Source organism: Telopea speciosissima, chromosome 1 (genome assembly GCF_018873765.1).
Source record: "Telopea speciosissima isolate NSW1024214 ecotype Mountain lineage chromosome 1, Tspe_v1, whole genome shotgun sequence".
Classification (NCBI taxonomy): Eukaryota; Viridiplantae; Streptophyta; class Magnoliopsida; order Proteales; family Proteaceae; genus Telopea; species Telopea speciosissima.
In genome coordinates, this window is record NC_057916.1 from 10,726,229 (window position 1) to 10,753,721 (window position 27,493).

At 38.2% G+C, this 27,493-nt stretch overlaps 2 protein-coding genes across 4 annotated transcripts; one reads left to right on the top strand and one right to left on the bottom strand.

Annotated features, from left to right (window-relative positions):
• The first annotated feature begins 1,956 nt into the window (after positions 1–1,956).
• Positions 1,957–8,676, top strand: LOC122656272 (DNA-binding protein S1FA-like). Of its 2 annotated transcripts, none has more exons than XM_043850763.1 (3): positions 1,957–2,066; positions 2,246–2,319; positions 8,323–8,676. In XM_043850763.1, exons 2-3 carry the CDS (start codon positions 2,290–2,292, stop codon positions 8,536–8,538), a joined length of 246 nt encoding a protein of 81 aa, XP_043706698.1. In that variant the 5' UTR covers positions 1,957–2,066; positions 2,246–2,289; the 3' UTR covers positions 8,539–8,676. The 2 variants fall into 2 exon arrangements, with proteins under 2 accessions (XP_043706698.1, XP_043706691.1); XM_043850756.1 differs by having other exon boundaries at positions 2,008–2,066; positions 2,246–2,343.
• Positions 8,677–10,430: 1,754 nt separating this feature from the next.
• On the bottom strand, positions 10,431–27,487 carry LOC122652276 (general transcription factor IIF subunit 2-like). Of its 2 annotated transcripts, XM_043845978.1 has the most exons (6): positions 27,177–27,487; positions 23,132–23,240; positions 15,423–15,553; positions 15,289–15,357; positions 14,943–15,092; positions 10,431–10,641 (listed from the first exon to the last, which is right to left on the bottom strand). In XM_043845978.1, exons 1-6 carry the CDS (start codon positions 27,375–27,377, stop codon positions 10,522–10,524), a joined length of 780 nt encoding a protein of 259 aa, XP_043701913.1. In that variant the 5' UTR covers positions 27,378–27,487; the 3' UTR covers positions 10,431–10,521. The 2 variants fall into 2 exon arrangements, with proteins under 2 accessions (XP_043701913.1, XP_043701919.1); XM_043845984.1 differs by lacking the exon at positions 15,289–15,357.
• Between the last annotated feature and the right edge of the window lie 6 nt (positions 27,488–27,493).

Consider the following 27,493-nt stretch of genomic DNA (forward strand, 5'->3'; position numbering starts at 1 on the left):
CAATGCAAAATGTGTCAATTGACTTATCAAGCATGCATGGATATATAAGTAGGTTTTATTTTGTTTTGCACTTACTTTGTCTTGTAAGTCTTATTGTTTTGTAATTCTTTTTCTTAAAATCTTAGATTTAGAAAATTGCTATCCAATGACCAAACATTGTAAAGCAGGAAGTATCACGTTCAAATACTAATAATGCTCCCCAGTCTTAGGTAGATCTATAAGGCTTTTGATGCTACCTGATGTTTGCTTTTAAGGAAGAGGATCTCTAGAACGCTAATGTGCAATGTATATCCTACGCCTCTCACATTCCATGCCATGAATCCCACATCTTATCTCCACCTTTAGAAAAAAAAGATTGTTACATTGTCATTGTGCACTTTTTCTCGCATGATTCTCTTTTTTATTATTTAAGGATGTAGTTCCCTGACCCCCAGTAAAAAAAAAAAGAAGGATACAATGCCAATGTCACATGATTTTTTTTTTTTCTTTTATTTAAAAAAGTGGTTCTCAGTTCGGGAGTGCGATTTATGCCAGTACTCCAGGATCTTTATCCCCTCAATTTACCTACCCGTCAATTTCCTTAATTTCATCTAATAGGGGGTGCAAAAATGACCACCCTACCCCATTGCCCAGGAGAGGTCCACCTCCCCCTATTAGATGGAATTGAGGAAATTGACGGATAGGCAAATTGAGGAGATAATTTTCCCAGTGCTCCATGTATCTATATCTCTCATTCCAATAAAGATAGACATAGGGAGCACTGACATAGGCCACACTACTAGACGAAATTAATTTCCCCTTCTTTTATCATTTTATGAGAGAAAATTTGGATCCTCTATGAATAACACAATTTTCAAAACACCCATTGATGTGGCATGTAGATTCTTCCCCCACATGAGCAGCGTGGCTGCATGGAAACCCTCTTCCCCTAGAAAAAAAATCTTCTGCAGTGTCCTAATCTTGCGGTGCATTGCAATGCGGGCTTGAGAGCTCGACACGTGGACGTTGCGACATCCAACCGTCTTGAGCTTGAGAAGAAAGAAAGAAAAAAACTACCTTGCATTCAGTTCGCACGTTGGATGAAGCTTCTTCTACGTGTCGAGCTCTCAGGCTCGCACTACAGTGCACTGCAAAGGATTTCCTATATGAATAACACAATTTTCAAAACACCCATTGATGTGACATGTAGATTCTCCCCCCACGTGAGCTGCATGGCTGCATGGGAACCCTCTTCCCCTTGGAAAAAATCCTTTGCAGTGCCCTAATCTTGTGGTGCATTGCAATGCGGGGTTGAGAGTTCGACACATGGACGTTGCGACATCCAACCATCTTGAGCTTGAGAAGAAAGAAAGAAAAAAAAAATACCTTGCATTGAGTTTCGTATGAAGCTTCTTCCACATGTCGAGCTCTCAGGCTGCACTGCAAAGGATTTTAATCCCTCCCCTCCCCTCCCCTCCCCCTCCTTACAACTACCATCAACACCACCACCACATTAAATATCCCTTTTATATGAACCGTTTCCCACCAACAACTGCAAAAATTAATGACCTCAATGGCTCAATGCCTCAGCCTCTTATTTGACTTCTAATTGCGTTTACCGACAACTTTCAGTCATTCCTCCGAGTCAAACTGAGAAATAGTTAAATAATTAAGTAGCAATTAGCAAAGCTTTATTGAGGTGTCTGTGTAAGCGAGTCACCGATTCGCTTCACCTAGTCCGTGACCCAGTCGATGATGCACCGTGCAGTTACAGCATAGGATAAAAATTCTTCATACAATAGGTGATAATGATTAATGACACGGACACTGTCTGATGCTTTGTCTTTCCGCGTTATCATCAAGATTCACATCTGACGGTAGAAATTTCCATAGTGCCATATCGAAGTTCTACGTGTGAACATTTTTTTCTGCATTATAGGCGACAAGATCCCAAACCCAACCACTAAATCAACGCCGGTCGCCGGAGAATAAATCCTCCACCCCTCCCCCCCCCTCCCCCAGTTCCTCATCCCCTCGTTTTAATTTTCTAAAATCGTCGTTTCAGTTAAAAGTTAAGCTTTAAAACGGTACTCACCGATCTTCGTTTTCTTCTGTTTTTTTTTTTTTGAAATCTTCGAATCGAAGAGTTAGATCCGTAGCTATGGTTTTGTTTCTGAAGATTTCTGCGATCTCATTCTCACGGTAGGTTTCCTGTTTGTGTTTAAATGTGCCTTTGATCTCATGATCTCTGATTTTGGTTTTGCAGTTGGTTCGAAAGTCTACCGCGGGTCGATTGTTTGAGATCCAGCAATGTCGGAAGACTTTGATTTCGCTGATAAGGTCCCTCCATCATTCGATCGCATGGTATCTTTCCAAGTCCAAGCCTTTTCCTCTCTTTCATTTTATTGATTATGCTTGATGGGGATCTGGTTGCATCTAGGTTTTCGTAAATCTTAAATCTTGACGATGCGTTATCATGAGGAGCTCCAATTTTGTATTGTCTGGTTAACTATCTTTATCGGATTTCGGTCTATCTAAACCCCTCACCTTTTCCGTTTTTGGTTGCTCTTCGGGTTTGGCCTGAATTATGTAGTATGCAGTCTATCTTTTGGCATCTGGTTTGACAGATTTATGTCAGGAGTGTGCTTAAATTAATTAGCAAAACAGGGACTAATCTACTATCGTCAAATCCTTGTCAAACATGCCAAGCTGCTAAAGCGTTGGCAATGCCATTATGTTGATGCATTATGTGCATATTACTTTGACATACTAGTAATTGTTATTTATGTAATGAATATATGTAACACACTTTGCATGATGCCAAGATCTTGTTGTGTTTTGAACCTTATTCAGCCTCCCATAATTGTTTTTGTTCATCCTTACTAGAAACACCTATCTCATTATGCAAAAAAAAATTGCATTCCATGAACTTGACATGAATTCATATAAGGGGTGCATTATTTTGTATAATATGCGCATGATATTATATATTTAATCAGAGTAATGACCGCCACATTTATACAAATTGAAGAAAGCTACTTACATGATGTACTTCTGTTAAAATGGTGGTAAGCCAAAAATGATTGATATAAGAATTGGCTTTGTATTGCTAAATATGCCATTCATCTTGTACTGTTGTTTAGAATCTTCAGACATAGGGGCAAATTCAATCATTTTAGGTCTTGCATTTTTCTTCTATTAGGAGTTAACATTAGTGACATCCCTGTGAGGTAAATAGAATTTTGAGGATCCTTATTAGCGGGTAGGAGGCAACAGGCTTGGTAAAGAAAGTGATTCTGAGAGATTTAATCTTATCTTGGATTTATTAGGCAGGAATGTAAGAGCATTCAGATACTGATGTTGTTTCAGGCTTTTAGCTGTTGTTTGTCTAAATGCCCAGGGTAATTTAGAAAGAAAATTTACCCAAGTAGAAATTCAGGAGTTCATCTGAAGTAATTAGTTGCAAGAGTTTTCTTTTAATTTCCCATCTGTTATTAGCCTTCCATCAAGGATACTTCAGAATTAAGATATTAACATGAGCTATACATGTTCTGCTCCTTGTGAATTAACCTTTCTTTCTCATGGGATTTTTTTCCCTCCATTGAACATTTCCATTTCACAGTTATTATTCATCCAATGTTTCATGGGAAAGTCCCCCCTGAATTTCATTGTGGTTCTCAAACTGCTTTATTGTTCTTCTTTGAATTTCTTTTATAAATGTTTGGATGTTTTATTATGTACTAATGCTTAGCACTCACAAGTTTCACCTGGCTCAAAGCAATGTCATATGTATGTGTTCTTTGGAGGCCTGATCTGGCCGAACATGGTTTAGCAACAAGTTGGATAAACCAGAACCCTATAAATGCTTAATCTAGTAGATGATTTTGACTATAGTTTAGTTAGGTGCGCTTTGAAATTTTTAGGTACCTAGGTTAAATCATAAATAAAGAGAAATAGAGGATGATTTTGCACAAAGAATTAGAATAGGGTGGATAAAGTGGAGGTGTGCACCCGGAGTGTTGTGTGATTGACATATTCCTTTAAAAATGAGAAGGAAAATTTTATAGGACAGTTCTATGACCAACAATGATGTATGGAGCTGAATTTTCGGCAGTGAAGAATGAAGAAACAACATATGAACAAACTTGGTGCAGCTGAAACAAGGATGTTGTGATGGATGAGTGGTAAACTAGAAAAGATAAAATAAGGAATGAAGAAATTAGAGCTAATTTAGGAGTAGCTCTGATACATGATGGGTTGCGAGAAAGTCGTTTTGAAGTGGCATGATTGCATGAATATGTGCAACTGAGGCCTTTGAATGCTCCAGTATGAAGGGTGATTTGGTTCAGATTGAAGGAGCTAAAAGAGGCAGGGGTACGCCTAAAATGACTCTAGCAGAAGTGGTGAGGAAAGACATACATTAATGTAAGACTAGAACCTGAATAGGTCTAATCCTAGGCAGGATCAAATAAAAAACCCTCCAATAAACAAGATCATATGAGGGAACCAAGAGGACAATGGGAACTAAAAATAGGGGGTGGAAACTCAAATGAGGGAACAATTTCCTTGGTTGAAGTAACAAATAAAAAAAAAAATAAATTGTAACCTGTTGAAGCAACAATGATCTTGATGTAATAATCTTCAAAAAATCGATGTGACAATCAGTTGAAAGAAATCCCAGCAGCTTGTAGTACTCTTAAACTCAATTTAATTGAAATTAGGATTTGGAATCAAGAACCAATGGAAGGGGATGGGGAAAGATGGGGTTGGCTATCTCAGCCTAGGCATCTCACCCATCCTATCTCAGGATTTTCACAAAGGTTTTAACTAATATTTCATTAATCAAATTCGTGTACAATGCTGGTCTCCCGTACAAACTTATATAGAAGACTCAAAAATAGACTTAGACACTAAAAAGGAAAGGCCTAACCCTATCCTTAACTAATAAGTTAACTTAAATTAATTAAGAGAGTGAAATAATAAAGAAAATAGACTCAAAATAGGACTCTAACTAAACGAATAAAGTATTTTCCTACTTTCTACCCATATTTTAGGCTCATTAAATTAGTCAATTACAAAATAAACCCATGGGATCAAAGTCCCAATACATATATGACCCTACCCAAAGCTTATTTCTACTAAAATAATTCCTAAGCGACTTATCTTCATCATACATAGCTTAGGACCATGGTACAAAATTTCGCGACATATTGTCGAAATTTCGGTAATTTCGACAGTACCGATATGAGATGGGCTTCCGAAATGAAAAAAGGTCAAATTTCGTAGATATTTCGGAATCTTTTGTAGAAATACTGTGTATTGAGCAGTATATTTCGGTAAATTTCGTAGAAATACTATGTGTATTGAGTATTAAACTATTGACTATTATGAAGTTTATGAGTTATGACTTATGCACTTATGACTTTATGAGTTTAAACTTTAAAGTTTAAACTAAAGGCTACATTTGATTTTATTTTTGTTTCATTACTTTGTTTAGATTTCTTATTATGTCTTTTAGTACTTAAACAATATGTAGTTAACTATTTTATACATCAGGGTCCGACCGTATACAGTCAATCAAGGGTGCAAACCCAAAACACCACTTTGAGTTCATTTTTTTTGCAATATTAAGGTGTAAATGTGTTTATTTAGCTTAAATAAGGGTGTACATGAAGTATCAGGCCTTAATATGGCCAAAAACCCATCGAGATGGAGTGCCGAAATATGGCAGAAAAAATACCATATTTCGGTATATTTCGGATATCTCGGTAGGCCTGAGATACCGATATATCGCGAGATATTGAACTATGCTTAGGACTAGTAACAAGTATGACTATGAATAGAGCTAATTGGAGAACAATGATCCATGTAGCAGACCCCATTTAGTTGGGATAAGGCTGAGGATTAATTTAAATTTTTTTTTTGAACTTTGACTTTGCCTGTGTTAATTACAAGCCAAAAGCCCTTCCATGCCCTACCCCAAGGGGGTTTTTGATCTGCGGCTTTTGACTAATATGTTTTGTAAAAAATATTTCACAATGCTTTTTCTAACCAAGTGTAAGGGTGTCAACCAGTTTCGGTCGGGCCTAATCAGCCACCCTCTATTTAAGAGCTTGCACCATTCCCAACCGGTTATGTAATCAGGCCTTCAGATGCTAGGCATGGATACGGTAACATTCGGTCGGTCAGTCAGTCACCGGGCCATAATCGGGCTTTGTATAATCTCTGCAAGATCAGACAAAGAAATAGCCGGTGTCATCACTTGCTAAAAATAGCAGATTGGTGGAGTTCTGGCAAAGTTTTTCCTGTTCTTTGGTGATCTTCTTGATGATCAAATTCAATAGCATTTTAGAGATCGACACAAGAATTCCAAAGCTTAGTTTCCAGATATGAAGCTTTTCGGATTTCGTCAATATAGAAACGGAGAGAGAAAAAACAAAGGAAATATGAGAATATGAGATCAAACCTTTAGGCTTTAGCAGCAATGGAAGCTGCACCGCTGCATAACAGACAAGATTGTCCCACTAAGAGCTCTTAGCCTCTCACCAATTTGAGGAGGTGGAAGCTTTGTTGCTGTGGAACAGACGAGATCATCCCAGTAATAGCTCTCCGCCTCTCACCATTCAAGGAGAGTTTCAGACTTTCGGTTGAGAAATAAGAAATTGGGGTTTGTGATGGAGCAGGAGTTTAATACTTTAGTGGTCCTGTGACTTCTGTCGGTCGACATCCATTAAATATATAATATATTATATATCAATATATATCACACTCACGTCCATATATATATATATATATATATAAAATTTGTTATATATCAATATGTGTATCACACCTATGGAGTTTAATGTTTTAATGCTTAAGTCATTCTGCCGCTTCAATAAAAAAGTCATTCGGTCACATCTTTCGGTCAGGTCAGTCGGGTGACCGTCGATCTCCTATTATGCACCGGAACGACCGAATAATAATCGGTTGGTTCCTGAGCCCTGCACATTTACAAATCGGTTGTGTCGGTTTCTGTCTTTGACCGGTCGGCCTTACCGGTGCGGGCCAGTTAGTGAAACCCCTAATCAAGTTTAATATATATGTTTGCTGTCTGTTGCACATTTTTTTTAAAATCATTATGCTTTCCATCCTTCTATATGGTGTTTTTATGTTTATACTACCCCCCTCCCAATTTTTAAATTAAGTTTTACTGTTTCCCTGAAATTTATTTGCACTAGGTGTAGGTATGGAATTCAAAATTATGTGTACAATTTCTAGAACCTTTATTTATTTATTTGTGATACTCCCCCTGCCCACCCCCCACCCCCCCCTAAAAAAAAAGAAAAAGAAAAAAAGAAAAGGGAAAGGAAACTTAATTTGAATGTGGCAATTCAAAAGAAGCAAGTCTAAAGAAGTGGAGATGCATGGTTGTTTGGTTTAATTAATTGTTAATCTGAAATCGAAATTAACTCCAATATCTTTTTGTTCCTTGCATATATTTTTGAGATAGGAGAAGGAAAGAAATTTGTAATCATGGGTTAATGAAAGAAGACAAGAATAATAGGTGACAATTTTGTGAGGTTCGGGGGGCCAATTCCCCCTTCGTAGTACCAAAAAAATGAGATTCTTGCCTACTCTGAGTTTGCTGCTCCAACCATTACCAAGCTATGATGAAAAATAGGTGCTTCTGTAGCGTATGATGAAAAATAGGCTGAGTTGTAAAATATGATGTTAGAAATTAGAATTTGCACATGTGGTTCTTTGAAGGCTGCACCTTTAGCCCACTCTCATGAGTCCAACAAAGAGAAGAGAAGTATTTAGAAAGCTCAAAAAATGGAATCTTACCTTTACAGAGCAAGAGCTAAAAACTACCATGTTATAGAAAGAACTTTGAACTGCTAGTCAAACAATTAATTGATGGACACTCCTCAGTCTCTGATATTTCTTTGAGTTTGTTGGAGAAAAGTTCTAATTGGCTTGATTATCTGAAGGTCATTGAGAAAGTTAGTCGGGCCAGAATGTATGATGCTTTTGAAGTTCTCTAGTTGTTTATTTTTTTGGTAAAGAAGTTCTCTAGTTGTTTACATTATGCAACTTTTGACTCTTTTTTTCAGGCTGTTCCCTATCAAAACTTTAGAACTCAACATCAGATTTAATAAACTGTTAAATATTACCATCCATCTGAAATCTTGTCTGATTGTTCAACAATGGCACTTGGCTGTGGATTAAATCTTGTAATTGTCATTTGGATTTGCTAGGTTTATCTTGTAATTTAATATATTCTTAGATGGTTGTAGGCCCCCAATGTTCAACTTCTCATTTTTGTTGAAATTGTTTATTCATGTTGCAATGAATGGATAGGGAAAAGCAATGAAGGATGCAGAAGCAAAAGGATTCAACCCAGGTCTAATAGTTCTGCTTCTTGTTGTGGGCTTATTATTGGTCTTCCTTGTTGGAAATTATGTCCTTTACATATATGCTCAGAAGACAGTTCCACCAAGGAAAAAGAAGCCTGTCTCCAAAAAGAAAATGAAGAGGGAAAGGCTGAAGCAAGGAGTCTCAGCACCAGGAGAGTAGATTGAACTGAGAGTAGTAAACTGAACCGTAGGCCTTAATTTGTTTTATTTCTCTATGTTGACTGCTACATTAAGATTTTCCCTTTCTTGATGTCGGTTACCAATATTAAGACAAAATTTGAGTTCTTTGGATTGATAATGATTTTAGTTGGAAATCTTATAACTCTAGCAAGAGCAGGAATATGAACAAACATCACAGCCTGTGCTTCCTTGGGCAAGTACTTTCAGGCCATGAGCTAACATAAGATGGCGAGAGAGTAGCATTAGTGTAGCCGTCCCCTTTCCCGAGCATGAAGCCTAAGATTTAAGCGTAAACACCTAAGATTAAGTCTCTCAATTGGAATATAGATGAGATCAGAGGTGCAATCATGATCAGAGATGCAATCATTGGGGGCAAGTCTCTCAATTGGAATGTAGATGAGATCAGAGATGCAATCATTGGGGCAAACGATGCAATAGCTTCGGTTCTGGGCTGGGAGCCATGCCAACCAAAGGCTAGTTCCTCCATGCAGTCTTGATGCCTAATTGGCTGGCATTTTATGACCTGTGGAACGTGTATGTTGATTATGAACTGGTTAGAAACTTAAGGTATCTTTATCTCTAAGTATATCTATCTATGGGTGGTCATTGAGGATGAAACCCTATAAAAATGATTGCCCCACAGCATGTGTAAGCTCTCTTCGGCTCTTCCTCTCAAGTGTCGGGTTGATGAGGTTACACAGTAACCAGTTCCACTGGGATTTTTTTTTTGGGGGGGGGGGGGGGGTGGGGGGTTGTGGTGGGGTGGAGGAATTTAGCTCATCCCCAGTATGCTCAGGGTGTTGCTAGCTGTTGGGCTATGCTATAAGAATGTGTGTCGAGATATGTGCAGCACAGCTCAATCGTTGGATGCCCCTGGGAGCTAGGCTCCTTGGAGACTATCCTGATCCCCCGGGTTAGCGAAGTTCACCGAAGGAAGACTTGGATTTGAATGGCTGGGCAATTCCATTGAAACCACTTGTTTTTATCATGTATGTGTTTTTTCCATTGATTTTTCGTTGTTAATAGTCCGTTCTTGGACTTTTTTGTGCAATCTTTAGAATTTTATTCTGAAAACTAGTCAGTCAAATTGGACTGAAAACGGTCTCATGATGATGTTGATGTGGGTGTCCTATCAAATAGTTGGGGTGCTATAAAACAGGGACACTGGTGCTGAAAGCCAGCGCCCACTAAGCAAGCTTTAATCGACCCGAATCAGTTCAAGGGAATCTAAAAGCTATTTTATAATGAAAATCGAAACGGTTTAAAAATCGAGAATCAACTCATGAATCAGTCTGATTCATCTAAAGAAAATGACTTAAGGATCGGCCGATTCAGCCATACTCTGATTCCGATTCAAAAAGCAACAATTAGGACCGGTGGAAATCGGGATCAGTGTGGGCTGTTTCTGATCCGAATTGACCGATTCACCGACCTCATTCTCGACTTTTAAAACCTTGCCACTTAGTATTGATTGTAATGTGCCATAACTTCAATCACCTAGGGAAGATTCACGTCCACATGTATCATGTACCCTGTTTTCCCAGCCAGTTTGCAATGTTTGCTACTTACAAAATTATATCGTTTAGGAGAGAGTTCCACCTGTTTTGCCACAAATGAAACACTTGAGTAAACATAGAGAGAAGCCAAAACCAACATATTAAATCATTTTCTACTTCTATATATCGGCTTGTCAATCGAAACTCCTATTCCACAACTGAAACCCTGAAGTAAACATGAGAAAGAAGCCAAGAAACCTATTATTTAAAATCATCTTTTCTACTTATTGTATTTCGCTGTTGTGTCAATTGAACTCGCATTTGCCAGTAAATAAAATTCAGCAGAGAATTTACCCCCAAAAAAAAATAAAAAAAATCGGCAGAGATTGAATCTTTTGAGGAAACAAAACAGAGTGGTCATATTCTCATGGTGTTTTTCTGAGTCAGCAGCGTTTACTCTACCCAATTCACCCAGGACCTGCTTCCTCACCTGATCTCTTATATTCAGGCTTTAACTCGTAGGATCCTTGATTTGTTCCCTTGTTGTTGTAGACACAAAGCTCTTTTAGAAGATCTTTCACAAATTGCTGCAAAGATAAGAAAGTCAATGAATCATAGTATATAAAAACCCTTGATTAATATGGATCTCAGACACAATCAACAAATATAACCACATCTTAAGGGTTTCATAAATTGCTGCAAAGATGAGAAAGTCTATGAATCATAGTCTAAAGCATATAAAACCCTTGATAAATATGGATCTCAGACACAATCAACAAATATAACCATGTACAGGCTTAAGATAATGACCATATTTACCTCATGCAGGGTAGTTTACTAACAATATGTACAACTTGCGATGGGCAGTTAACAACAATGTTCGTTTTTTCTTTACTCCTTTCATCCAGCCCACAGAAGTATGAGTGATTTTATTTTCCTCCATCCCATAAATTTTGCTATTGCTACTCACCAGAATAGAGAGTTACATAATAATAAAAATAAAGAGGAAGTTTCAAATAAACCATAGGTATCAAGGATGGAACTCAAAGCCGAATTCTCAAGCCTTTTCTTATTAAAATGGTTGTAGAGCAAGCCAACAAAGGTTCATCATTAAGTTTGGAATCCCCATAACAATTTACAGTAGTCATTGAAAATCTCAATATGCAAAAGCATATCTGAATATCCAATAAAGCACTATGATAGGCTTTCTCATTCACCATTTAATTAGACCCAGGACGGGCAAAAGATCAACTGCAACAAAAATACAAAACCTAACAGTGTTGTAGTCTTCAAGCTAATGTCAACCAAATTTGCTGAGCTTTAAGAACAAATATGACTTTAAAATAAAGTTAAAGCTGACAGAGGACTCACATAGCCGATGCCATTTAGTTAAAGGCTTAGTTGAGCTGAGTTGCCTGACCTGGAAAGGCCCTTGGACTAAAATGACATAGAAGTGTGCCATAAGTAGGGAACAACCACTTTCCGGTTCCGTTTTGAATTCCTATTCAGCATTGCCTCCAAAAGAAAGAATTTCTTATTCTTCCAATTTTTCCTCTTTTTTTTTAATTTTTTATGGAGGGAAGCCAGGGGGATGGGGGGGGGGGGCAGGGAAAATAATATCTCCTAGTCGCAATAGAAAACATTTTGGCAGCAAAACTATCCTTTGCAGTGACAGGATACCAAGACCAAGTTGGATATCTAATGTCTTTGAAAAAGGGTCCAGGTATAAATACTCGGGAAATTATCCTTGTTGAAAAGATTTTTACACTCAAAAGAAGATTATTGGACTAGAAAGACCCCTTAGAACGGACAGTTGACTAATTCAACTTAAGTATACCAAGGATAAGTTCATGCTTGTTTGAATGTAATAAAATACGTACAACGTTACACCAGTGTAAAAAATGGCTTAGGATTAGCTATTCATATGATATCATCAAGCTACATCAAGAGAAATCTATATAGTCAAAACCCAAAATTTTTCTTCAAAATGACTTATTAGGCACCAACCAACCACCATGCTTCCTACCCAGTAGCTTTCTTTATAAACTTTCTCAAGCCATTCCAAGTTCCAATCCTTGAATACTTTTTTTAAAACCTACTAAAACCCCACTCAGTGGAGTGCTGCGTGACCGGCATATTCCCCTAAAGCTTATAGGTAAATTCTATAGGACTGTTGTAAGACCGGCCATGATGTTTGGACAGAATGTTGGGCAGTTAAGAAGTGTAATATTGATAAGCTTTGTGCAACAGAGATGAGGATGCTAAGATGGACGTGTGGAAAAACAAGGAAGGATAAAGTTCGGAATTAATGTATAAGAGCGGATTTGGGAGTTGCTCCAATCAATGACAAGCTCTGAGAGAGTCGTTTAAGGTGGTATGGCCATATTCAATGGAGACCTAGGGATGCCCCAGTAAGGAGTGATGATTCTGATTGAAGGAGCTAAAAGAGCTAGGGGCAGACCTAAAATGACCATAGGGGAAGTGGTGAGGAAGGACATGCATGGCCTAGGTCTTGTACCAAGTATGACCTTGGACAGAGCCTATTGGAGAGCAAGGATTCATGTTGCAGACTCCATTTAGCTGAGTTTCTCTTGACGTGCTGGATTGTGCCTACTTCCTCTTACTATCTTTCATCTTCCATTCATTTATTTTTTTAAACTCTGTTTTCCCTACTTTGTTCTGTTTGGATCCATGTGGCCGACCCCATTAAGTTGGGATAAGGCTGAATTTGTTGTTGTTGTACTAAAACCCCACTCAGGAAAACGAACCTATACACCAAAAATCGACTCAAGAATTTGTAGAGCAACCCTTTCTGGACCAAATTTAATATTCGAGCCCCTCCCTTTTTTTTTTTTTTTGAATCCCAATTTACTTACTGAATTTTCTCAAAATGTCCTACAGGACCTTACCCCAGGGAATGTTTTCTCAACCCACTATTACTATCTTTGCTTGGTGGTTAAGCCATTCACAGTTCTACAGGAAGGGTGTTCAGGTCAAATTCTTCTATGCATCATTAATCTCAATACTCTAGAGATATGGAACCTTCCATTCTGTTGAAGGTGTCAAGTATCGGTATCGGAAAGCTGGTTTAAAGAGAAGTCTTGGAGACACATCAGAGAGATGCTAGATACACTTCCATAAGCATGGATATGCTTATAATATATGCATAACAAGTGTTTTAAGCATTGTGCACCATAATTAAGCAATAAATATTGATATCCAACCAATATCGGGTTATCACTATCTTCATGGTATCTATGTGATTTAAATCTTCATTGGTAAGTGCAATTTTAGACCTACTAATAAGTAATAGAAAAGAATTAAGCAAGAAGATTTGAAAAAGAACATCTATTAGGATATTGGTTTAAATTAACCACTAAAAGTCCAAACCAAGCAAGCAATATATAAGTATAAACATATTAACATACTATAAAGTATTAAGTAATATAATTATATTATAGATCACAAATCAGTCAAGATGATCTAAATCTAGGTCAGTTTTCCAGTTCGGATATGATACTTGGCAGAAAAAGAAAACCCCTTCAACCCCCAGCTTTAATGTTCAATCTCCACTTTGATGAGCCTCAATGCAAATTTGTGCTTGTTTTTTTTTTTGGTGAATAATACATTCCTTATTCACCAAAAAAACAAAAAAGAGAAGCACAAATTTGCGCTTGTTTAATTACTCCTACTATGTCGTTTTTGAATGTAGATGGGATCTACTTAGATTTTGACTAACTAGGAAGAAATTTTCTTTAAAAAAAATTGGGATTTTTGGGTTTTGGCAGCCTGTGTATATCAAGTGTATCAATCTGTATCGGTTATGTACATGAACTTTTTATATATTGGCTTTGTATCGTGTCGACATGTCTAATCCCGATATGTATCAGCCGTATCAGTCCGTATGGTATTGATACTATGAGTGGCTTATGCTCTAAGAGTGGAGGCCTTAAAATGGAGCTTATAAAATAATAAAACAAGATCCTCATGGTGTATGATGTACAATGAGGAAAGCTTGAATCATACTTCTATAGACCGTGACTTGGTAAACCATATATATATATATATATACATATAGGGTTGGCGTTCTCTGTGGGGGGAGCGTGGCCCTTGCATGCGTGCAGGGGCTAATGAGAGCATGCATCATGGGGGGCGGGGCGGTCATTTCACCCGTCTATGTCTGGGTGTGGGCGGTACACTCCCCCACAGAGAACTTTTCTCCACATATATAATATTCTTGACAAACCAACGAATTTATTAAGAACAAGAAGAAGAAAGATGCTCGACTATACTTAAGAGGAGCAATGCAAGTATTTGGAATCACATTATACCCAACTAAATAAGATCGGGTACAAGAATCCTCTTTTCCCATTCAACCATCTTAGGTCATATTTGTTTTTACCCAAAACCATCCACATCATCTCTCACCACTTATTATTCCCAAGTCTTTTACAGTCTATCTCTCATTCTTCTAGATCCTTATACAATGAAAGTTATCCACCCCTGTGTATGATATGCTTGCTCTGCAAAGCCGTAAGAACTCTGCTATGTCCTTCCTTTCCAGATAGTGAACATTATTATGTCCTGCAGCATTAAGCTCCATAGATTTGTTCCTCTACCTCTTATGGCAACCATTCTTAGCAAGCAAAGTAGTAACTGTGTGCATCTCTATATAGATGGCAAGGGCATTTGGAGAGTAAAGTGGGTAAAGATTAAAGAAGATCCCAGCATGAAAATTTTATCTATGATCTTATCAAAAGAACTTGGTAATATGCCTTTGAAAAACAAAACTAGATAGGAACATAAAGGGATACAACTGATGTTTGAAAAACAAGCATTTTAAAAAAAAAATAAAAATTACGCCAAAAGAAAGGAGATTGGAACATACTTCAGGCTGGTCTGTCTCCTGGATCAATTGCCTCAAAGTCCAATTTGGTTGCCTCTCAAAGAGCTTGAACATAATATCTTCCATTTCTCCACGGTCTCTCCTTGTTCTTTTCATCTCTGATCCTTTCACTGGCACTGTTTTCTTCTTATCCTAGCAGAAGAACAGATTAAATCTCTTACATATCTATTTGTATAATCTTGGCATGGTTAAGTTCCTATCTGATCAAAATAAAAGTGACCTGTGAAAATGCTTACAGAGAAATCTACCAAAAAAAAAAAAGAAAAGAAAAGAAAAGAAAATGCTTACAGAGAAGTATCACACAGTGAGAACAGTAATGGATAAATACCTTGGCTCCAGATGGCAGTAAACCAAGAGGCATTGGTCTCATGTGCACTCCTCGATTGTCATCAATCACCTTAAAAAGGGAGAAGAAGTGACAAAATTTATATACCAACTGAAAAGACATATACTGTATTATACCTGCACTTGTCTGGCTTTGGTCGAATATTTGGTTGTCCTTTCACGGCAAAGTTTGCCATAGTTCCCAATGTCTTTGTTATGGGGTTTCATGTCAAATTTATTTAGCACTTTCCCCTCCACTGAAACCTTTCCTACAAAGCAAGGATTTTCATCCAGATTGTTATACTTAGTCGACAGTCCAAAAAGAAGAATAAAGTATCTTCAGGAACAATTCATCAGATTACTCTAATAAATAGCATATCCTGCTGAAGTATAAAAGTGCATAGGAAAAGGCGTAAAGCACCAACCTCTAACCATAAAAATTAAACATGAATATATTAATAATCTTGGGTGATAGAAGAAGCTACCTCTTTGTCTGGGTATGCATGCTTGGAAATTGTAAAAGGTTTGATGCGTTACTTCTGGAACCAAAATTTCAGGTATTAAATTGTAATCTCACATCGATACAGCTTGCATCCAAGAAGTACATCCATATTTGACCCAAATTGAGGATCCATACTCCGTGCTGCTTCTACATTGGGTCCACAATGAATGACAACTGTACAATTTAATCTATTTCATGCCCAATGGAAGATGAGTGCGGATGCAGGAATCACAGATCAGAATCTGATGCTATCCAGATCATATTCATACCTGAGTTGAACTGCATGTAATTAGCCACAACTGGGTGTGCAACCAATGTCAACAAGTGGGTGCAAAAGATTGATTGACTTTTGTTGGGATCTCATCAGAGATTTCAATATTCCTTGCTAGTACACCATGCACAGAGCATACATGCAGGTCATGTATGTAGGCCTCTAACAACACTCGGTAACTCCATCACAAAATTCGGTAAAATAGAAACTTCATATGTTATTCAACATATTAAACACATATTATGAATTAAAATATGTTCCTAGTTAAGAATTCGAAAAGGTTGGGCTACACTCTGTCCATAGTATTTATGTTTAATTACCATTCACAGGAATGGTAACAATGCATACATATATGTATTTCAGGAAAAAAGTTTTTCAAGATAGCTGTTTTAATAAGTTTAGCAAGATTGGCAGCCAATGGGCGGCCAAATTTGAGCTAGTGGAGACTCTTCTCTTTATCTTCTCAAAGATATAAAATTATAATATATATATATATAAAGGGCGTACCCAGTGAATGAGGCTCCCGCCACTGCAGGGTCTAGGGAGGGTCATAATGTACGTAGCCTTAACCCAGCTTTGCGGAGAGCCTGTTTCCCGACTGGAACCCGCGACCAATAGGTCACAATGGAGCAACCTTACCGTTGCACCAAGGTCCATCCTCATACCCATAAGTAAACAAAAATATGCATCCACACAAGTCAACAAGGGACATCTAGTCTCTCACACACACACACACACACAAGTTAACAAGGAACATCTAGTTGAGAGAATGAAGTGACTTGTCATTAATGACAGTTTATTTATAATGACAATTGAGAATTACAACCCAATGGCAAAATAGTAAAGAGGGAAAACTAATACAACCCTAAAGTAACCTAAAGACAAAGAAACAATATTCCAATCCCACGGTTCTCAAGACTCTCCCTCAAGTTGGTGCAAATATATCAAACATGCCCAACTTGGAGACCAGTGGATGGAACATCTTACAATTCAGGCCCATGGTGAATACATCAGCTAATTGATTATCAGAAGTAGATCATTCCTTCCTCAAGCTTTTCTTTGATGAAGTGTCTATTGATCTCCACATGTTTGGTGTGGTTGTGCTGAATAGGATTATGAGCGATACTGATAGCAGCCTTGTTGTCACTTTTAAGGCGCATAGGATCTTCAGCAATAACTCCCATATCACTCAAAATTCCCTTAAGCCACATAAGTTCACAAATTCCCTGTGCCATGGCACGGAATTCAGCTTTTGCACAGGAGCGAGAGATGACTGCTGTTTCTTGCTATGCCATGTGACAAGATTTCTGCCAAGGAAGGAGCAATAACCAGAGGTAGGTTGCCTATCATCAATGGATCCTGCCCAATCGGCATCGGTAAATATTTCCAGTCGAAGCTTCCGATTATTGGAGAAGAGGATTCCCTTCCTAGGGGCAGACTTTAAATATCACAATGTACGATTGACTGCTTCAAGGTGAGATGTCCTGGGATCATTAAAGGAAACAACTGACAATGCCCACAACATAAGCAATATCAGGTCTAGTATGGGACAGGTAGATCAACCGGCCAACAAGTCTCTGGTACTTTTCTCTATCAACAGGGTTACCCAAACCACTGCACAACTGATGATTGACCTCAATAGGAGAGTCTGCAGGCTTACACCCTAACATGCCGGTGTCTTGGAGAAGGTCTAAGAATACTTCCTTAGGGAGATGAAAATGTCCTTATCTGACCTTGCCACTTCAATCCCAAGAAAATACCAAAGAGAACCCAAATCCTTGGTTTCAAATTCCCCTGAGAGTAATGACTTTTAATGGGAGATTTCATCATTACTGTTCCCAGTGATCACTATGTCATCAACATACACAATGAGGGCGGTGATCCAGGTTCCATCTATTTTCATAAACAAGGTGTGATCGGCTTGACTCTAACGATATCCAAATTTTTGTATTGTTTTTAGAAATCGACCAAACCAGGCCCTAAGAGATTGCTTGAGACCGTATAAAGATTTCTTCAACTTGTAGACATGACCAGTGCTGAAGGAAATGAGAAACCAGGACTTCTTCAAGATCTCCATCCAGGAAGACATTCTTGACATCCAATTGTTGGAGATTCCAACCCAAATTAAAAGCACAAGACAATAACACTCTTACTGTGTTCATCTTTGCTACAAGAGCAAAGGTTCTTGGTAGTGGATCCCATAAGTTTGGGTGAAACCCATTACAACCAAAGGTGCCTTGTGAGGAATGAGTTCCATAAGCTCTTTACTTGACTGTGAATACCCATTTGCAGCTTACTAATTTCTTCCCTGCAAGGTGAGGAGTGAGTTCCTAGGTACCATTTTTATCCAAGGCCTGCATTTCTTCAATCATAGCAGTCTTCCACTTTGGATCTTTGATGGCTTCCTTCCAATCCTGTGGAATTGATACAGAAGACAGAGAGGAAACAAAAGCCCGATAGGAGGGTGATAAAGACTCATAAGAAACAAAGTGGTTAATGGGATGTTGGGTACATGAACGAACCCCTTTTCTAAGAGCAATGGGGCGGACATCAAGAGCATTAGCAGAAACAGGCACAGGATCAATAACATGAGAGATGTTACCTGATGGTAAGGGCAAATCTAGTGGAGGCACCACAATAGGTAATGGCTGAGGATCATCCATGGTGTCCTTTTGCCTGGATTTGTTCTGAGTGTAAGTTATCAAATCTGGAAAAGCAAGTGGTTGTGGGACTGATGTCTCCCCCTAAACAGGAATAGGGAGACTACCAACTACTAGAGTGAGTAACAACAGCTCTTCTTCCTCAAGACTCTCCGCCTAAAGAGGTGTCATGAAATACGGTTCGGACTCACGAAAAGTGACATCCAGGGTGACATAAAGACGGCGAGAAGGGGGGTTATAACATTTGTAACCCTTCTAAGAGGCCGAATAACCTAGAAAAATGCACCGAATAGCACGAGGATCCAATTTTGACTGAGAGGAAGAAGAATTATGTGCGAAACAAACACATCGAAATATTTTGGGAGGAAGAGACAATGCAATTGTGGGATCCAATAGGAAAGAAATGGGTGTCTTAAAATTAAGGACACTAGAGGGAACCCTATTAAAGAGGTATGTAGCAGTAAGGACAACACAAGGGTTGGATTGATGAGGAGGACGATTTGCAGCTGTTTGACCTTGAGGGGAGGGGGAAGGGATTTAGAAGCCAAGGCCGGAGGGTGAGGAGGGAGAAGAAGAAGGGTTTGCTGGGCATTTCCCAGAGGGGTGACCGAACAGCTTACAAGTAGTGCACTGGGGCAAAAGCCAGCCAAAACAGACCTCCTGTTTGAAAGAGAAACCTTTATCATCTACAACCAAAATGGAGGAAGGTAGGGGTAATCTGTAGAGACTTCAACACAAATTCTGGCAAAGGCCAGTCAATCTTGTATCTTTGTCCTCCAGTCAGAGAAGAGAGGTTTGCCTAGAATTGATCCAATGATGCTCAGCCCATCCTCGCATAAAAAATGCAACGGAAGTCCAGGCAGAGAAACCCAAAGGGGGATGGAGCAAAGGTCAAGGTGATTGAGTTGGAGATAAAGAATCCATTGTTGTAGAAGAATCAGTTTCCGACCATTCCAAGGACCACCTTCAAGCGCACAAAATTTGTCTCCTTTGTTTAAAAACTTGAACATGACCACTGTCCAAAAGGTAAGCCTCAAAACTTCTTTGCAGTTTCCATTGTTTGGTAAGAGAAGATTTAACAATGAGGAAGGGAGGGTGGCTTCCTTTCCTAATTCACAAGGAGACCAGAATCATATCGGGCTACTTTAGAGGAGCTGATAGTGATAGGGGCACAAAGTGCAAGGGGAGGCCCTCTTCCAGGGGAGGTTTAGGTTGGCTGAAGAGTGAGGGACCAGGCAAAGCCTCCCGGAGAAGGAGAAGGGCCAAAAGAAGGGGAAGGGAGAGGTAGCGGAGGAGTTGGGAGGAGGGAAAGGGTCCTTGGGTGGTGGCGGCAACACCCCAGGACGGTCAGACATGGAAGGGCGAGTTAGATCATCATTCTATCATAAAAGACATGGCTTGTAGGAATGAATACAGGATTTATTAATTGCTTAAGTTGTGGGGTCTAGTTGGAGTCCTATTCTTTATTTTAAATAATTATCAGGTTGTTTTAGTTGGACTGGATTAGATCTCTATGAGTGCAGCCATTTTCAAGTTGTTTTCTTCATTAATTTATAGTATCTTAGTTATGATCACCTCTAGGGTAAGTAATGCAACCCTGGGATCCAAAATCTTAGTTCTGGCTCGCCATGTGCTCACCAAAGCAATAGAAATCCACTTATAAGGAAACCCTAAGGGGTAGCTCAGCTGGCAAGGACCAACACCTTACAGTTAAGAGGTCATGAGTTCAACTCTCCTCGGGGCCTACCTATCAAAGAAAAAAAATAACCCACTCATAAAGGACTGGCAATTCTGTAAATAAATGGAAATTCTGAATCCCTTTTGTCAAGTTAACAGAAGCTGGGAGGGATCAGAAGTAAAATTATAGAGAAGAGACTATTGTGGAATTGAAATATTAGAGCGCGGGATAATCAGAAGTAAGGGGTTTAGTGTAAATAAAAATAATTGTCTTTAATAACAATTAAGAAGTATTCATCTTCTTCTATTCACCACAACAACCAGGTTGTGGGTTTCTATTTAGGGTCTATTTTTATTTTTTTAAAAGTTTCCTTGTATGGCTGGAATACTCTTTATAAATTCCAACCCAGTTTTATATTAGTAATCCTACTTACATTAGGAGAGGGTGTACCTCAGCGCAATGGTAAGGTTGCTCCATTGTGACCTAGTGGTCGTGGGTATGAGTCAGGAAACAGCCTCTCTGCGAAGCAGGGGTAAGGCTGCGTACATTAGGAACCATCCACAGCTCCGACAACGATGCCCTCATTACCCCGCCCACCTCTCTCTCTCTCTCTCTCTCTTCCAATCTCCTATCTCCTATGAAATCCATATTTTATTTTTGTACTATTTCACAAGAACAATTAGGATTGAGAAGACTGGATTTAATGTAGATGCACACAAACAGTTTTTGTTTTTTGAATTTTGATAAAGTCTTTTGGATGCGTTAATGTGTTTAAAATATAAACATAAAAATAAAAATCATTTACATTTTAAATAATAAAAAAATAGAAACAATCAAATATGTATCCAAACACCCCCTTAGATTGTATTCATATTGTCTCGTTTCCACATTAAACCCATCCAAAAAAAGGACTTCATAATGTCCAGACAAGCAGTCAAATTGCTAACATTGAGTCATTTGAATCTATAAGAACACAAAACTAGAAGCATTATAAGTCCCAAAATATAAACTATTATGTCCCCAATCTTCACATGAACTGAACTATAATTCTGTCTCCAACACTTGCATTATATGTTTTTTATTCAATATGGTTTGCCAGGTGGTTTGCCTAGCCTGGTCTTCTAGGTGGCTTCCTAGAATTCTAGGCGCAGCTTATAACTCAACCTTGTCTAAAAAAGTCAAACACCCCCATTCACCGCCTGGTTGCCTAAGCGGCACCTGCGAATTGCCTTGACAACACTGACCTGAATCCGAATTCTGTGATTTCCAGCCATCATAGTTCAAGTCGGATTCTTACTTTATCTTGACAGGATCCATTTTCAGGTCTTCTGGCCTCTGGCGAATGATACCCAAAACTGTCTAAACTTTTTTTTTCTTTTTTGAATAATTTCAGTTGGAAGTTATCCCCTAAATCACCTCTATTGCACCTCTAAATCCGAATCTCCCTTAAATTCCAATCCACTCCTAATAGTTCTACCTCACTTTCTATTCGATACCTTCTATGTGTTTAAACCATTCAATTGAGCTCAACACCTAAGCAAACCTAGGCAATGGCTTGGGTAGTCACCAAGGAATTTGCACACAGAAGCTTTTCCCTAAAGTCCGTAGGCACTTTTAGGTTGAGCGTTGAATATGAATGAAGTGTAGATAACCATGAACATACATTGTCTGTCTTTAACGACAACAAAAAGTGGTTGTTTTATCGTCTTTTAAGTTTTGTATCCATTAATTACAAATACAATGAAATGGTGCGGTGTTAACCACAACAGCAAAAAGAAAAAAATCAGCTTTGATTTATTTCTTCCCTAAAAAATTGAACAATATGATTCTGTGTAATATATATGATATAATATAATATAATACCTGTACAGCAAAACAAATTAAAGAGAGTATCTAAAACACATTTCTCTATTTGGCAGTTCCCTAGGCACAAGCCTGGTTACCAGCCTAGGGTTAGGAACCCAAGCAATATAGACAGTTCACTTGGGTTTTTTTGCTAGACCCCCATGAACTGCCTAGGCATCGCACTGACAACAAAACATGCTATCCCATTTAAGTTGATGTTTGGAAAGTACTTTCGACACGTGCATTTGTTGAAAGTCCCTTCAACCACAACTTTTAAGAGGTGATCAAACTGCAGATCAATATTTGGCTGTCCATCATCAGCTTAATTACCACACTATGAGGCTGACAATCTTTACATTCCACAATCAACTATTATGATTTATGCAAGCAAGGAATCTTATATTATATTACCCACATGGACATGTGAAAGTTTTAGGTGTTTGAACTAGAAGAGAGCCTGTACAATGATACAAATAAAATAATGGATTCAGCTGTCTAAACATTGATAAGCAACAGGACAATAATGCTAGACCTTTTAGACTAATATATTGCATGCTACACACTGGACTGATTAATCATTACTCTAGTGCCTAACACTCTCTATCTTCATGATTTTTGTTGGTCATGCATAGCAATTTGAAATTAGCTAGTTTTTAAGGAAAACAATCAAAATGGCCACCTTTGTATAGACCTACTAGGTCCCATGGTATGTTGGTTGATAAAAGGTTACTAATTCATACCTATAGCTGGTTTCTAGTGACTGTTCTTGATCATGAAATATGAAAGCAAAATTGCCAAATTGGTAGAGTATGTCAAAAAAGGCTCCAAGTTGCATCATTGGATTTTGAACATTGAAACAAGAATGCTTAAGAAATATGTCATAGTCCTCACCTTGACTTGTCTGGGAAAAAACACATATTGGAATGAAGTCTGTAGACATATCCAAAGAGTAACGCTTAGGTACATTTTCAGATTCATTGCCGTTCAATTCCATTGTAAACTGATCATGATTCAAGCAATGTGTAAAAATTGGATGGACAAAAAGTAATACGGAAGAGTATGTAACTGAATAAGAAGAAGCATGCTCAAATTTTAATGGTTTAAAATTGAAGAAATATAAAAGAAGAGGACTAAGATAGAAAGATTCATTCCTCTTACTACCATGCATTAAGGCTTACTCTTCAGATTTTTCTAATTGCTGACTCAATAGCTTTGATACCCATTTGATTGGAAACATGTCACATGAAACAAATTTTATCATCACCCATTACTATTCTCCCATCAGACTATAAGTTGAATTAAATAAACTTCCAACTAAAAGCATAGAAGTAGCGATGATTAGTCTAATAAACATTAGTAAGAAGTATCACAGTAAAAGTATTATGGACTGATAATTGTGCAAGTTTCATGTGATTGTAGTCAGGTGGTATTTGCAACATCCTACAAGTACATAAAGTGTGCTTTAAATTTTAACAGACACAAATGGACTAAACCCAGTTAGGTAACTGTGGTACACTTACATACAAGAGACTTCATCACATATCTGTTAGAGTCATGAGGTAGGATGTATTTAGCCAATAACATGAACCTATGGATTACCACCGTCACCAATTGTCTTGATTATATTATTCTATTTATTAGGATCCTGCTTCTTGGGGTATTATCAGAGATAGAAACAGCATCTCTCTCTCATTTACAGAAAAAGTCAACACTCCACTAGCATTCACAACTCAGCCCAACCCCAAAAGAACAAGGAAAACACCCAAGGATCAGGCAACCCCTGAAGAAATCAACCAAACCTAGTAACAAAATAAATTTCTTAGAAACAATAAATCCCATCGCTCCCCATCTAAGGAAGGATGCTTATCCACTACATCCACTCAGAAATGAAGTTTTGCCGGCAGTCAAAATATCATAAAAAACTCACCCTTATTGCTAGAGAAACTGATAATTTTGTTTCCATAAACACATGTGTAGTAATCAACATCAGTTAATTATGAAATGTAGATCACACAGCTCTTTCTTGCATACGATAGATACTTAGACATTCAATGATCTATACACTTCATCATCCATAATTCCGTCATCAGTGAACACTTAGGACCTTTGAAGATGCTACTTTTACCTTCTCTAGGAAGTCTGATGCAGGTAAGTCACAGAAACGGGCTTATTTTAGGCGAAATAAGCCTTGGGTTGGATTACATATGTGTTGGGCCCCTGGTTCAATCGGCCACTTTAATGGCCTAAAATATGAGTAGAAGCTAGGAATATGAGATTAATAAAGAAGGATGGGTTCAATCCAAATCCTTGGGTTTATTGAGTCCTTTTTATGTTGAAAGTTAGTTGAGTTGAATCCTAGAGTTATTACGAAATTTGGTTGGGTTTTACTTTTCATTTTATGCTATGGTTTTAGGGTTCTAGTTTGTGTAGGAGTGTCAATTTTGTGTAGAAGGGTCCTTGGGGTTCTCTCTCAGCTAGAAAAGTTATCTAAAGATCTAGTTTTCTGTGTTTAGTTTTCTAGTTTGGGACTAGTTTTGCATTAAAGTAGCCCATGGAAAAATATAAAGATTTGGAAAGCAGCCCTATATTAGTATTAAGCTAATTCCTATTAGCTCGTGATCTAGAATTCTTTAAGGAATTCAAGTTAAGAATTTTTTTTCCAGGTCAGGATTACTAGGAAAGAAAAGGAAATTAACCCTAAATTAGGCTCAGGTTAGCATTAAGCTTTTTCCTATTGGATGGTAATCTGGATTCCTTTCTGGGTTAGATTGACTAAGGATTAGGGCTATGAATTTATTGAAAAAGCAAAAAGGATTTCATAATATTAAAATAGCATAAAGGTAGAAAATTTATTAAGAAACTTAAAAAATGGAAAAAATAAATCTAATAGTGCTTATTAGATGAGGAGGTTTGGATTTCTCCAGTGTTTTGTAGCTGGTGGCAGAACAAAAATAGGAGAGGGAGTTATTTTCGCTTGTTGATTGATTCATGCAGGCCTTTCAAAATTTCTTGGGATAAGGGTTTCTTAGGATTCTTAGCTAGTTGATGGCAGGGAACAGTGAAGGTGAATATCAGCTGGAGTTTCAGTGGTGGAAGTGGTTGATTTGAGAGCTCTGAGATGGTGATAAAGGTGGACAAATGGTTCAGCTAATAGCAGGTTCAGAAATAATAAAAGAACAATAAGAAAGAGGAGAGAAGAAAAAAGTTGGGTTGCATGTAGGATTGTAGGGTTCAGAAGAGTCCAACTTGTTACACAGTGTGTTCACACAGGGAAAAAAAACTAAAAAAACTAAGCTGCAAGTGTGTGTGTGTGTGTGTGTGTGTGTGTGTGTGTATATATATATATATATATATATTCTCGCTCTCTTTTTCCCTTTTTTCTATTTCATTTTAGCTTACAATTTGCAGGTAGCCTCCTTTATAGAGACACACTCAAATATTCAAACGACAAGTATGACCCAATACTGCTCTTATTCATAACACAGTCAAAGAAAGACATAAAGGCTCATTATCCAGACCATATAAAAAAAGGACTAAAACGACCTAAATGACCAACAGCAGTGACACGTAAAACAAAATTTTGATAATTATTATGGAAAATGGTTTCAAGAAAATCAATCCTTCTAGGTAATTGGCCCAATGGATTTGGTAAGCTTAAACCCTTGGTATCCAAAATTTCCGCTTAAGGTTAGGGTTTTGAATTGAGAAACCAAAAGCTCAGACACAGAATTTGAACAGAGAAACTAAGAGATTTGATCAGATAATGCCAGAATTCAGAAAAAAACAAAAAACTTGAAATACTGCAACAGCTAAAACAAAAGGGGCAGATGAGACGAACCGATCTCTTTCTTAAACCAGAGGGAGATAGTATGGGGTATAATTTCAACAGAGAATCGATTCTGGCATAAGAATACCAACCATTCAATAGAAGAAGCAACCTAGAGCACTTGAGCCAGAATCAATCCAGAATTTAAAGTATTAGAGACAGCACAAAGAAATGGTAGAGGAAGAAGATAACAATGCAGCAATGGAAAAATAACTACAGCTTGATTGAAGCCAAGGAACAAGGGAATTCTGGCAGGAAATGTCAAACAGAATGTTTTGTTTGGGGGGGGGGGGGGGGAAGGAGGCTTAACAGATTTTTTTAGGCTGCAAACCAATAAAACTAAAAGCAAGAAAAGTAGGCAGAAGGCAGATGAATTATCCCTACCCCCCACCATCATCCCGATAGGTTCTTGCAATGTATAAGAAATACAGTTCTAGGATATCAAACCTCCACACCCTCCCCCACCCCCAACCCAAAGAAAAATCTTAGAAGCATTGGTTCACGCCCTGCAGGAAGCCTGAAATATAGTGATATACTAAAAATGAGTCAATCAGCCCATTTACGGACAATGCTATCTTTCAATCTCTTAGTTAGGGTAGTTCAATTAAGAACCCTGAAAGAAAGCCAACCCAATAGAAGAAACAAATCCTTTCATCTACCGCCCATTTCTCTAATAAGACTCACTACCGAAGAAATGGTAAACGCTATATATTTTTATTGCATCATCCCAAAGATCACTATTATTTTTTAGGACAAGGCAGTTGTTACAATAACAGTCCTGTCCAAGATTAATGGTCTCGGAGCTACTCTGTTCTTTCAGGATGGAACAACCACATGATCAATTTCTCGGCGAGAACGAGAGCGAGAATGATACTTTACATGGAATGTCTCAAAGATCACAAACGATCACCTGACGTAAATAATTTAACGACGATTCTCACCCAAACACCGAAGGAAAGCTACCAATATAAGAAGATCTCGAACACATCGAACTTGGTTTTCGTTTTTTGGGAAAACGAAGGCAGAAGAAGCATTCGTAGACAACAATCGAAACTTAGGGATAATACCAGATGCCGTAAAGAGGGAAGGAAATGGTTAGTTGTTTATCACCTGTGGAGAAGAGTTGTCGTCGTCGTCGCTAGAACGGAGAGGATCGACGGAGAGTACGACCTTAGCGAGGGGACGAGTTGAGTCCGTGAGAGATTGCCAAGACCGAGAGACTACCGGTGGAAACTTCATCAGCCAAACTGCTCGGTCTGCCTTGGCCGTTTCCAGCAGGTTTTCATGGCTGCTCTTCTCCCCCATAACCATACGCCAACAGAGAAAGCGAGCGAGAGCGGAAGAAAACCGTTTTTCGATTTCCCTTTTAACGAACAAACCCCACAATAAAAATAAGCTTTTCTACCGCATCTCGTTGTCTCCTAACC